General features: G+C 40.4%; 1 protein-coding gene across 1 annotated transcript in view; it reads right to left on the bottom strand.

Moving 5' to 3' along the window:
• The window catches only part of SRBD1 (S1 RNA binding domain 1), a 142,334-nt gene that overhangs the window by 49,003 nt on the left and 79,035 nt on the right, over positions 1-14,296 (bottom strand). The window contains exon 17 of the mRNA XM_064158381.1: positions 3,371-3,453. Within this exon, the coding sequence (XP_064014451.1) occupies positions 3,371-3,453 (83 nt within the window). The remainder of the gene's footprint in view (positions 1-3,370; positions 3,454-14,296) is intronic.

The raw sequence follows: 14,296 nt of genomic DNA, 5'->3' as shown, positions 1-14,296 counted from the left end.
ATCACCCCTGAGCCTCCTCTTCTCCAGGCTAAACAACCCCTTATGACAAGACCCTTTCTCTTGCCTGCCTTCACTATTTTATAGGTAAAGCCATCATCATACTCCACCTCTCAAGAAGTCTCTGTACACAAGAAAACTTTAATTTCTCCTCTCCATTTCCCATAAAGTTCAAAGCAAGGAATTACCTGCACTCTGACGCAAAAACATTGTGACAACAGTCTACATACAAGAGACTACTGGTTCACAGAAAACATGTAAGTTCCCTTAGTTAAGAAGAGAGCAAAGAGCACTGTGAAATGCTATGCCAGGTATCCCTGCCTTTCAAGTCCCACAATATTGTTTCTGAGATCAAACTCAATGCCCAGAATATGTCCAGTTATTATATTCTTTTTAATTTACAGAAATGCCAATATATATGCTAGCCTGGAATGTCTTTAATATATGAATAACCAGTTCCTCTTGTGACCCCAGTCCACCAGTCTATTTGATAGTTAAAGTGTTTTCAACTCCAGGTACACTTGTAATTAAACAACTGTGGGTGAACATTGCTAAAAATAGGTGATACACATTCATTAATAAGTAGTCTGATTAGAATCATAGAGTGGTTTAGGTTGGAAGGGACCTCAAAGGTCATCCAGTTCCAACTCCCCACCATAGGCAGGGACACCTCCTACTAGAACAGGTCACTCAAGGTCTTGTTCAACCTGGCCTTGAACACCTCCAGGGAGGGAGCATCCACAACCTCCCTGGGCAACCTGTGCCAGTGTCTCACCACCCTCACTGGAAAGAACTTCTTCCTAACATCCAATTTAAATCTTCTGTCTTCCAGATTAAACCCATTACTCCTCATCCTGTCATTACAAGACCTTGTAACTAGTCCCTCCCCAGCCTTCCTGTAGGCCCCCTTCAGATACTGGAAGGCTACTCCAAGGTCTCCTTGAAGTCTTCTCTTCTCCACGCTGAAGAGCCTCAACTCTCAAAGGCTGTCCTCACAGCAGAGGTGGGATATACTGTGGGACACGCTGACATGAGCACTGGTATCCTTTGACAGTATTTAAGCAAATGTTGTCTTTATGCAACCATTTCAACTGAAGTACATAAAAACACAAGCAAGCTCATGAAGCTGCAATTCTGTCACAGGAGACTCATTCCATACCTAACTATACATATCAATTCACTGCAGCAATACAGAAGGAATGTTCAAGTGTTTTGCAGACAGGCTGTTCAACCGGGTGCTGAAACCTGCAATCTACGGCTCCGACCAGCAGATGACATCCCTGCTAAAGCTGTTGCTTTGTCAAGACCAGATACAATGCACAGGTGAATTTGAGACCCACCTAACTGTCTAGAAGTTGCTAGTTTTGTAGCATCCAGGAATTTTGCCCATTAAATGAATGGCAAAAGACCAAACAAATTTAACAGTCCCTTAGCATTATTTCTCTGCCTTACAACACATATTCGTATTTTGACTTTTTAGAAGTGTATTAATTTAATTCCCCCTTTAATTCAGGCTATTTGATAGGGACTTGTGGACCAAGTATCTATGCTAGTGCTGCTTCATTCTCACATGAAAAGTTTAGTTCCTATTTGAGAGGAAGGATTTTTTCTTCTTGTTCTTTAGGCATATTTTTAAACTTTAAATTAATTTCCTTTCCTCTAGGAATTCAATTATTTATCCACAATCTTTGTGAAGCAGCTTTGCTCTCAGCTCTTATCTACAACATTACAACAGTAGTGGTAATTCACCAGCCAAAACCCAGTTTACAGCATACTAAAGTGTACTAACTGCTTCTTCCCTGATAGCAATTTAGCTTTGAACTGGCATGGGGAAACGGTAAGGCAGGTAAGATCTGGGCATCATCTTCAGAAGAAACCATAGTAATATGGTCTGAAGGTGATAAATTAATTTTGGCTGGGTTCCTGTCTGGGAGGAAAGAACAATTTTCCTAATGAGATAAAGATGAAGGGAGCCAAGGACCTTTAGGCAACCAGAATTTAGTCAGGTTGTTCTTCTCTCTGTCTAAGGAAACACCTGTTACATCTGGGCCCGTTTACTTTTCTTTGACAGACTTGATTCTCTTAATAGTGCACAAACTCAGAATCATAACTTGAAATGAAAACAAAAGCAGGCAGTCAAGTATAAATCTCAATTTCTTTTGTCATCTAAAAGAGGTAAACACAAATCTGACAAGACTAAGTTTACAGAGATATTTTGCTACTTGGAAACTTCTATTTCCATATGCAAAGTACCCATAACCAGATTTTCTTGGAAAACTTGCATTAAAAAGCTAAAAAGATATCAGTAGTCTCACAAACATGCATATGAAGTATCAAAGAGGCCAAATGGGAGGGATCCAAAGTCCTATGGAAACAGTGACTATGAAAGATGCAGCCTCTCCATGTACTGTTGGAAGTGAGAACATACTCCATAGACTTTAAGAAAGCTGAAGTGAGAACATACTCCATAGACTTTAAGAAAGCTCATATTGTGAGCAGCAGATTTACTACATGACCACTACAGCCCCCTGCTCTACTGTCATTGCTGATAGCACTAGATGATCCTTGTGGTCCCTTCCAACCCTGACTGATTCTATGATCCTATGATTCTATTCCAGGATGCTAATTACATTCTATTCCATTATCTCTCACACACTAGCCTGAAAGCACAGATACAGACAGTTCTGTGGTTTCTGTTCTGAATTCTGTTTCAGAATTTCAAATTTACTCACATTCTGCAGTTTCTTTTCTTTTTAACTCTCTATTTGGTGAAACTTAAGCACATCAATAAATATGTTCCTGAACGGATGCCAGTACCCTATAAAATGACAATAACTCATACACCACTTTCCAATACCATTTGCTTTGTAAAAACACTCTGAAGGGTAAATGCCAGCTTTCAGAAATAACCTACAAAAACAAGAACTGTCAAACATTTTCCAATTCAGCTTCAGTAAATGAAAACTTTCTAAGCAAATGCTTTTATTACAAACTCCTAAGAAGGAATGCACCTAAGAGTACAAATTAATGGCTTCTAAATGGAGGATCAATATCTCATTGTACTTTACACAAAGAGCTAAACCCCACTGCTGTAACAATACAAAAAAAAGGAGAAAGCTTTACAGATCAGGTTACCTATCTGATCCTTTTTAATAGATCCTACATCTCACTGGAGACATTTCAGTCTCAATCACCACAGTTAAAAGCGGTGATTAAAAAAAGAGGTAGTTTATGACTTGTAGGTATTTATTACCATTGTATCAACTCTGCAAACGTCTTTGAAAGGAGACATAACCAGCTGGCAATTAAAAAGCAGCATTTTGGGGTTGCTCTATAGCATGACAAGTTACTTAAGTGATACATATTATCTTACCTGATACATTCCAACTCCTATGTGTTTGGGCTCAATTTTCACAAGCTCAGCTAATGGGTCTTGGACACGTCTAGCTATGGAAACTGAAAAAGAGAATTAGAAAACAGCTGTGGGTTTTACCTGTAAAATCACAAATAATACGATTGCTTTTGCTGATTTTTTAAATTATTTTTGTACTTTCTACATAATTGACCCCCCTCTATTTTTCTAATCATAAATAATATAGCAGAATTCTTATTCACTGTTATACAGGAAAGATACATTAAACAAACTTCTAAATTGAATAATTCAAGCCAGACCTAAGATTTGAAATTGTAATAACAGCATTAAAAAAAAATCAGGCCACAGAGTAAATAAATAGACCTGAGGGCACTGAATTTCACTTTGTATCCATACCAAATGGATTACATTTAAGACAAAACTCAAATGTCCTTTAACCTTAACTCACAGATATGCAGAAACAAACATTTTAAAAAGAATGGAGTAAATGTTCACAAATTTCCTTAATGTTGCAGCTCCTAAGGTATATATTACACACATTGTTCAACTAGAAAATTCATTGTTCACTTGAAAAATGGTTCTTAGACTTCACTAATCCAAACTGTGTACCAAAACATATCATTTTGCAACCTGTCATTATTTAACCACATTTAGGGACAAAAAAGAATTTAAAAAGTGGATTTTAAAAAAAATTACTATTATTATTTCCAACATTTCTGGTGCCATTAAGAGTATATAGCAAGAGCTTTTGGTCTTGCAAATCCAAATATTGAACCAAGACTCTATTCAGTATTTGCAACTCTGCTCCCTCCCACTGTAGCCAGTTGTTTCTTTGAGAAGACACAAAAGTCAAAGTCAAGAAAATCCTCAGCCCTTGAGGAATGGAGGCTTTTGTTGACAAAAAAAATAGCTACCTTTTAAGTATTTCTAACTTGTCTTTGAGTGTAGACCATCATATTCTATGTGACTTTAATAACTGGCAACAATAATAAGCAAGCTTAGGAAGGGTTAGAAGAGTGGACAGTGAGATGTATCATCAACTGGCTGAAGAGAACTCAGAGGGTTGTGATAAACAGTGGAAAGCTCAGTTGGAGACCTGTAACTAGTGGTGTTCCCCAAGGGTTAGTACTGAGTCCACCAAGTCTTATGCAACATCTTCATCAATGGCCCAGATGAGGGGACAGAGTGTACCCTCAGTAAGTTTGCTGATCATACCAAACTGGGAGGATTCGCCGGTACACCAGAAGGCTCTGCAGGCATTTAGCTGGGCAAAGGGCAACTAATGATGTTCAAAAATCATAAGGTGTAGAGTCCTGCACCTGGAGAGGAATAATTCCATGCACTAGTATAGATTAGAGGTTGACCTGCTGGAAAGCAGCTTTGTGGAAAAGGACCTGGGAGTCCTGATGAACTATAAGTTATCCTTGGGATAGCAATGTGCTCTTGTATCCAAGAAGGCAAATGGGATGCCTTAAGAGTATGGCTAGCAGGTCAAGGGAAAGACAACATCTGGAGTTTTGTGTCCAGTTCTGGGCTCCTGAGTTCAAGAGTGCCAGGGATATACAAGAGACTGTCCAACAGGAGACTATAAGGATGATTAAGCTACTAGAACATCTGTCTTATGAGGAGAGGCTGAAAGACCCTGTGCTGTTTAGCCTGGAAGAAAAGTAGACTGTCAGGGGAACTTGTCAATGTTACAGGTATCTGCAGAGTGGGTGTCAAGAAGAAGGGAAGGTGTTAGTTTATTTTCAGTGGTGTCCTATAATAGGAAAAGAGGCAACATACACAACTGGATCACATAAGATCCCACTGAGCCTCCTCTTTTCCAAGCTGAACACTCTTGGTTCTCAGAATCTCTCCTTGTATGAAAGGCCTTTCAGTTCCTTAATCATCATTGCAGCCCTAATTCAAACAGCAACTACCACCACTTCAGGGTGTTAAAAACTTCATAGCATTTCAGAAGACACCTTCACTAAATATTGATACTTGAAGCCAGAATAGTTGACACAATATTCATTGACAATGGCAGTTTGCTAGGCTCAGAAAGAACTGTGCTGGTGACATATGATATGCCTGTTTCTCTGGTAGATACTTACACAAGTATAGTTTACTGCAGAATGGTTTTCCTATACAATAAATCATATTAACTGCTTGGAAATAATGTGTAGTACCTATTGCCTATTAGCTAACAAAAGTGGAACAAAACAGCAATGAAAGGAAATTGATCCAAACCAGGAGACACTTAAAACTATGTATTTCTTCTGAACAGTTCTGCCTATGTGTAATTGCTCTGTTTTCATTTCAGCAAGCTTTTATGAACTCAACTTGCTTAAAAGAAGGACACTGAACTGCTGGAGCGAGTCCAGAGGAGGGCCACAAAGATGATCAGAGGGGACTGGAGAAGCTCTGCTATAAGGACAGGCTATAAGAGTTGGGGATCTTCAGCCTGGAGAAGGCTTCAAGGAGACCTTCCAGTATGTGAAAGGGGCTACAGGAAGGCTGGGGAGGGACTAGTTACAAGATCTTGTAATGACAGGATGAGGAGTAATGGATTTAAACTGGCAGAGGGGAGATTCAAACTAGATGTTAGGAAGAAGTTATTTACAGTGAGGATGGTGAAACACTGGCACAGGTTGCCCAGTGAGGTTGTGGATGCTCCCTCCCTGGAGGTGTTCAAGGCCAGGTTGAATGAGACCTTGAGTGACCTGTTCTAGTGGGAGGTGTCCCGGCCTATGGTGGGGAGTTGGAACTGGATGACCTTTGAGGTCCCTTCCAATCTAAACCATTCTATGATTCTATGATAATAGCTACAAAATGTTTCAGAGACTCTTCTTTTGGTCCACCTAAGGGAAAAACAGATTAAAAAAAGCTAAATTTTAGCTAACCTGAGGTCTAATCTCTCTTACTCTCCTTTCATTTCATCTTTAGAAACAGACAACTATATGAATAGGTTAGAATAGAAATCAGTCAGGGCTGGAAGGGACCACAACGATCATCTAGTTCCAACCCCCCTGCCGTGGGCAGAGAGACCTCACACTAGATCAGGCTGGCCAGAGCTTCATCCAGCCTGCCCTTAAACACCTCCAGGGATGGGGCCTCAACCACCTCCCTGGGCAACCCATTCCAGGCTCTCACCACTCTCATGCTGAAGAACTTCCTCCTCATGTCCACTCTCAATCTCCCCACCTCCAGCTTTGCTCCATTCCCCCCAGTCCTGTCACTCTGTGATATCCTAAAAAGTCCCTCCCCAGCTTTTTTGGAAACCCCCTCAAACACAGACATCCCACAACATTCCTTCTACTAACACTTTCTACAGCAAGTAATACCATTTTTCAAAGGGATTAGAAAGGAGAGAGTTTCCAGTCTGGAATATTGGTAAGGTTTCAAGCTAAATCTTTTCAGACTGATGACGAAGAAGTACCCACTCTGAACAGTGAAGGGTAAAATCAGTATAGCAGGCTTCCAACTACTTCCACAGATGGTATCTATACAAGAACCGTGTCATCTGCCAGCAACAAAAAACCCCCAGAATTAGTGCTAATTAACTGGGTTACATGCCTCCCTTCAGCAATGGAATAGGTCTAAAGCAATCATTACGGCCCAAATCAGATGTGCACATTATCTGACATGCAAAAGCAGCTAGAACTAATGTCAGCTATAGAAGAAAATTCATCATAAATCATACCAAGTACTGTGCCTGTTGCGGGGTCAGCCTGTCAAATTCTGTGTTCAGATAATCACTTATGAAAGTGTTCTCCTTTTATGTTGCTTCATGTAAGAGCCACACCATAAAGCAAAAGCTTAATAGCTGCAGATACAGAGTCTGAAAATGAATAGACAAAGCTCTGACAAATTCAGCAAGAGAGGCTGCCAGGAATGATTATGGGTAGAAGGTGGGGGGGGATAATAAATAAAAATTCAATTTCCTTCAGATACAGTGGTGTTTTAATGCTGCTTGCCACTGCAAGCAGGAAAACATTTTTGGCTGAAAGTCCAAGACTGCATCCCTTCTGTTAAACATACAGCTCTTTAAATAAGTGAAAAACAGTGACAGTTCATCTGCTGCTCTTTAAATAAGCAAAAAACAGTGACAGTTCATCTGCTCCATTTAAATAGGAGCATTTGCTTATGTTTTGAAACAATGTGAAGATTCCAGACATAAGGACTGTGCACAGCTTTACAAATGTTTTACAAATAAATGTGTGACAACCACAACTTATTAAGGCTACGATTAGTTCAACCTCAACCTTGTCATAAATGAGAACATTCTGTTCTCATTTCATTCTTTTTATTTCTTTAGTATTTCTTCAGTATTTAGTTCTTGCTGAGACATGCCACTGGAACATCTAACTCATGCCGAGCTTCTCATCCACCAGCAAAACTGTTGTTAAAGCAACAGCTGCACCTTACAAATCTGAGTCAAAACTTCAATGTCAATGAAATTGGAAAAAAAGGAATTAGAGACTTACAAATGCAGGCATAGTTACCATCAGTACTGTGTTCAGTTTTGGGCTCCCCAGTTGAAGAGGGACAGGGATCTGCTGGAGAAGGTCCAGTAGAGGGCTAGGAAGATGATGAGGGGACAGGAGGGCATGACTGATGAGGGAGACTGAGGGACCTGGGGCTTTTTAGTCTGGAGAAGAGAAGACTGAGAGGAGATTTAATTAATGTTTGTAAGTATCTGAAGGCTGCCAGGAGAGGGGGGACAGGCTCTGCTCACTTGGTCCCTGGGATAGGACAAAGAGCAGTGGGTGTAAGTTGCAGCACAAGAGGTTCTGTCTCAACACAAGGGGGGACTTTTTTACTGGAAGGGTCCCAGAGCACTGGCACAGGCTCCCCAAAGAGGTCATGGAGTCTCCTCCTCTGGGGTCTTTCAAGGCCTGTCTGAATGTGTTCCTCTGTGATCTGTGTTAGATAGTATTGACCTGCTGTGGCAGGGGGGTTGGACTCGATCTCCTTGGGTCCCTTCCAACCCCTAACATCCTGTGATCCTATGTTACAACTTAGAATCATACAATCAACCAAGTTGGAAAAGACCACCAAGATCATCCAGTACAACCTAGCACCCAGCCCTAGCCAATCAACCAGACCATGGCACTAAGTGCCTCATCCAGGCTTTTCTTGAACACCTCCATGGATGGTGACTCCACCACCTATTTGAATCCTTTTATAAAGCCTATTATTGTGTTCAAGATCAATTGCTCTCTGTACGTATCTGCAATAATGTTTATTTGGTGATCAGCTGTTCAGGTTTCTTGAGTCCTAGAAGCTTTCTATCCTGTTGACCTGAATTTCACCCTCCTTGCAGAGGATACAGTGAAACGTACAGTAGTCTTTTCATTAAGCATTCTTTTTCAGTAGGTCAGGATTTGTGACACAGTTTTGAATCCTCATATATCTTCTTGGTGGGTTTAAAGTATGCAATTTATTTTAAGCAACTGTTCAACAGCTGCATTTCATCCAAAATTCTTCTGTGGCAAGTGGGCAGGTTTTTGTTTTAAAAAGGTTACACTTTCGTTTACTTTTAACTCCATAAAACTGATAATCTGTTATTTGCTGAGATTAATGAAATAATGAATGGCAATGTTCTGTTTATTTACCACAGAAATCTTTAAAGGAGATGGGTTGAATACAAAAAGGAAGTAATAAATATATTTGAAGAGAAAAACTTGACAAGGTTCTCTTGGAAAAAAAAAAAAAAGGTCTTTTTTCTTGGAAACACATTTTCAAAAACTTCTAAGTGTTAGCCATTGCTTATCAGAAGACAGCCAGTGTGAGATGAGAGACAAACACTGTGATTTCTCTATCACAGAAATAAGTCTTACAAGATGGTATCAATTCAGAAAAGCCTTACCCCAGCTGTTCAGATTAAAAGGTAGACATCACAGAATCAGTTGGGGTTGGAAGGGACCACGAAGATCATCTAGTTCCAAACCTCCTGCCATGGACAACGTTGTCCTCGAGTCCTGTATACACCAAAATTCCTCTCCCTCTGTGGTTTGAATGGGAGAGGAAAGGAGCGAGAAACCTGTTTCCCCCCTGCCCTGCAGGTGTGAAGTGGGGGAGCAATGAGGTCCTGTAAATAAAAGGCAGAGTCTATTTCCTGAACTTAAATCCATCTGGGACATAAGAAATAGGTAAAGGAGAGGAAAGTAAAGTGAACATCTTCTCTTTCCACACAGCACACAAAAATGACACATCATTTTCTGAAAAAGAGGAGGCTGAGGGGAGGCCTCATTTCTGTTTACAACTACCTGAAGGGACATTGTGGAGAGGCTGCTGCTGGGCTCTGCTCACAGGTAACAGAAGATAGAACAAGGGGGAATGGCCTCAAGCTGAGTCTGGGGAGGTTTAGATTGGACATTAGGAAAAAGTTTTTCATGGAGAGAGTGGTCAGGGGCTGGAGTGAGCTGCCCAGGGAGGTAGTTGAATCACTGACCCTGGATGTGTTCAAAGGTTGTTTGGATGTAGTGCTTAGGGTAATGGTTTAAGGTGAATCTTGTAGAGTAGGGTTCTAGGTTGGACTTGGTGACCCTGAGGGGCTTTTCCAACCTGGATGTTTCTGTGATTCTGTGATCATTTGCAAACTGACATATGCACAGAGAATTATGCTCAGTTAAAAAGTGTGTACAGACAGACAATTCTCTTAGCACAGTGAAAACACTGTTCCAAACCAGCCAATGCTCAAAATAATCTGTTTTTATCCTGTACAAGGCAGAAAACTTGAAGAATCTGAATGGGTCTTAATCTTGCAGATTACAGAAGACCAAAATCCTCTACTCCAGCCTACTGCTACACTCTACAGCTTTGGAGGAAATAGAGTGCAGTTTAGCAGAGTGTTAATGATAATATAGCATCTCTCACATATGCCATGAATTTTGCAGAGACTGGAAAATGTTAGATTCTTGTCTAGAACAGAAAGAAAGTTAAGACTAAAACCAGCTCTATGACCTGTGTAACAATCTGTTCAGCATTGTCCCACTGCTTTGGGGTAATTAAGTTCCATTTTTCTCTCTCAAAATCATGATGCAGGTACACATGGCCAGGTGCAATCATAGGAGTCCCAATCACTTCCAGACTATCTGCATTCAGGGACTGCTTTTTAAAAGTTATCAACTAATTCCCTATAGCTTCTGTTGCAGCTGTAATGCTTCTGTTAGTCAGAATCTGGCCCTTTAGGGAGGGAAGGATGTCCTTGCTTGCTACTGCTGTTCAACATCCGTTTTGTTTGCAACCACTGTGTCTTTTCCTTTCCAACGTAATACAGCTACACTCATTCTTAAATGTTACAGAATGCAGCAGATGAAATACAGAATACAGTTTCATCCCATACTGCTGTAATTGCACCCAACCCAACTAAACAGGCTGGCAATATGCTTTCATGCATAAAAAAAAAAACAGTACTTTCTTTCCTTCTCTTTCTGAAAACTCAGGGAACTTGTACCAATCCTCTATAATTTGCTGCAGAAGGAAGCTTCCACTTAAAAAGCAGTGTGAGTGGTTTAACCATAAGACTTCTGTCCAATAAAGTTTCTGAAAAATGACCTTCTCTCCTAAGTAGCCAAGGGGAAGTAGTGCTCTTTTAAGAAGATGAAAAAAATTAGTCCAAGTAGACATCAAGGCACTATGTCCCACACATCTCATCATCAAATTGTTTTACTTTCCTTAAGAGAAAGTCAAAAGAAATTACATTTTTCCCAATCTTTACCTTCTACTTGCTGGCCAGTATGACAGCTCTGAACTGTATGTCTCTATCTTTAACAGCACCTCAGGGAATAAAACCTTGTAGCATGACAGTCTCAAAGTCCTAACAAGACCCCCAAGCCTATGAGGCTTTCTTTTGCAAGGAAAAGTGCAAGTGGTGCGCTGAACTTCGAGCGTACAATAATCCAATGCATTCTGCCCTGTGGAGAGGAGACAAACAGATGGGATTTGACAATGCTAAGGCAAGCTGTGTTGTGTGGTGACATTTTGCTCTCTTAGATTCTTCCTTATCCTAAGAAACAATCCTTTGGAAGCAATATAGTTTCTGTACTGGTTCATACCCGTGCATGTAGCACGAGACACATGCTTGCCCTGTTATTATTCCAAATCTTTGGGGGAAAAAAGTAACTTTAGAGAGTATTTTATCTGCATTTGTTGCTTTCCTAAGTGGGTGTTACCTCTATGTGGTCTCAGGTCCTTCAGGTCTGAGAGGAAAATGAGCATTTCTTAGAGATGCTGCATTAGACAACCCAAGCACAGTGCTCATTTCATCACCTGGACACAGAACTGATAATTAAAAACCAAATGCATGATTGCATTAAGGTATGGAAAGAAATCAGAAATTTATCCTCCAACACATGATTACACAAACATGGTATCTTAACAGACATAATGGCCTTTTCAACCCCTCATCCTGTGTTTAAAGCATTCTACATATTTAGGTTTGCCTAAATGCTATAAAGTAGCATTAGGCTTTTTTTACACACACCCCCCCCACTTCAAACAGTGAAAGAAACGAGAGATTGTCTATTGTTAGAGCAGTTAATATCAAGATGAAATTCAATTAATCACTTCAAAGATACAAGGGCATTTCTCATTTAACATAACTGAGCATGTACTAGAGCCAGGGTAAAATCCCAGCATGACCACTGCTTCATAGTCATTTGTCACCATTAGTCCACACTTTCACCAGAATTTTTCTAAGTTCCATCTGATTCCTAAAGTTATTGGGCAACATTCATGTCATCATGGTATCCTATTTAAGAGGTGGAGAGGCAACAGGAAAGAAATTCTCATGTATATGTATGCCAAACAATTGATGAAGCCTGTATCCTCCTTTCCATAAGGTCAACAGGGCCACCACTATCTGACCATACCTTAAAAAGCTTCCAGGCATCCAGGAAATACATAAGTTGTGTATTTGTTTGTGTCAATCCTTTGAGGCATAGGAGGTGCCATGTGAACCCGAGGAAGAATTTTTTTTCACTGTGAGGGCTACAGAGCACTGCAATCAGCTGCCCAGGGAGGTTGTGGAGTCTGCCTCTCTAGAGATAGTCAAGAACCATCTGGAAGTGTTCCAGTGTGATCTGCTCTAGGTGATCCTGCCTTGGCAGGGGAGCTGGACCAGATGATCTTTTGAGGTCACTTCCAGCCCCTGACATTCTATGATTCTATGCTTGCATTTTCTACGTACTTCACCTGTCCATCCACAGTCTTCACATTTTGCCTAGCCAAACTTTTCAGGCCAACAAGCACTTCCAACACCAGAGAACTGCAGGTATGGAGAAGTGGTGAAGAAGAGAAAAACCAGAACACGTTGCAGTGTTGACACATTAACACCTGCCCCAAATCTTTTTACTTATCATCACAGAAAGTTTATTTTCATTAGGAATGCTGGTACTGCATAACAAAAACTCATGGATGAAACTACATAGGACAGGAGGAAGGTAAAATAAAGATATCAACCTTTGGAAAACCATTTAATTTCAGAGTTCACACACCTAGTGACATGAACTGAACACAGGTTGATACTGGTTATCACAAAGTTCAGCTCTTTGAGGAAGGTATGCTTGCCACCATTGAGTCTAGGGTTTGTTTTTCTTTTCCTAATATATAGAATACCACACCAGGACAGTCTTCTCAACTGCTTTGACAGTGAAAGACAACTAATAGCAAGGAGAATTACTGGCAAACCTGTAGCACAAACTAGCAGTTCACTGGGCTTGTTTCAAAGGGAAACTTGCATTCAGGCCATCATCCATTAAAAAAAGGCAGAAGCAAATCTCAGCCACTGAGACCCAGAGTAACTTAAGATTTTACGGACAAGTTACCTACAGTTGCCATGAGTAAAAGGTAGTCAAAGATTAAGTATGAAGTGCTACACTGATGGTAGCTCAGGAAACTGTGGGAGTGGGGGGGGGGAGGGGGGGAGGAAAAATCCCCCCTAACAATCCACCAAAAAAACGACCAAGACAGACAAGTAAAAATGAATTTGACAGTCTCACAAAAATTCCATCACATTATAAGTTTTACTTCTTCTCTAAGAGGGTGTCTTCTGGTAGAAACAGAACTGCAGCCACCCACATGTCCTCCTATCTTCCTCACATTACTGTTCCACTAACTCTAGAAAAGGCAGTCACAAAGCCTTAAGGGGGTATAAATAAGCTTCACAAAGGTGACCAACATTCCCAGTTTGCTAAGCAATCTTTTGAAGGTGTCTGTCCTCCCTACAAAAATTCCTCCTCCAAATCCTCAGCTTTTGGGAAGAAGAATTCAAGGAAAGCCTCATATTCCCTTCTCTGTCAAGCTGCAAAAGCCTCCTAATCTGCAGCATCTGAACTTCCTCAGCCTATCAAGTAGGAAAACTGTTTATTGCTCTGGCAATATAAGCCTCTTATCTCCCAATTCTGTGAGGCTGAGAAATAGCTGTTCTACTCATTAATCCTACAATGACTGCCAGAAAGGTACATACACACCTTCTCACACTACTCAAACACAAGTAATTAGGTTTCATCAAGTTCCTTACTTAGCTAAGCTCCACTTCACAAGATTTTACAGAAATTAGAGTAGCACTTTCACAAAATACTCAGATTTGGTGCTATAAAGGTTTTACAGAATCTAGTTCAGAGTAAAGAATTTATATTAGAAGCCAATACTGCCTAGTGTCTGAAAGAAGGTAGCCATCTCTGAAGGACTATTCTCAAGCTGTGAATTTTCTCAATCATTTATTATAAACTCATGTCATCCACAGTCTTCAAAAGACTGCTCAAACAGGAGAAAAACAACAACTAGTTGAATTCTTGGCTGAATTAATATCTTTAACACATCTATGACAGGCTAAAAGTTGCTGAGTTTCCCTTTATATACAACACTCAGCCACAGAGAAATTAATAAGGCAGAATTTTTAATCAGGATTGATGTCTTGTCTGTATGAAGTGAAAA

This window comes from Pogoniulus pusillus, chromosome 18, assembly GCF_015220805.1.
Source record: "Pogoniulus pusillus isolate bPogPus1 chromosome 18, bPogPus1.pri, whole genome shotgun sequence".
In the NCBI taxonomy this organism is placed as follows: Eukaryota; Metazoa; Chordata; class Aves; order Piciformes; family Lybiidae; genus Pogoniulus; species Pogoniulus pusillus.
This window is presented reverse-complemented; position numbering and strand designations above follow the sequence as displayed.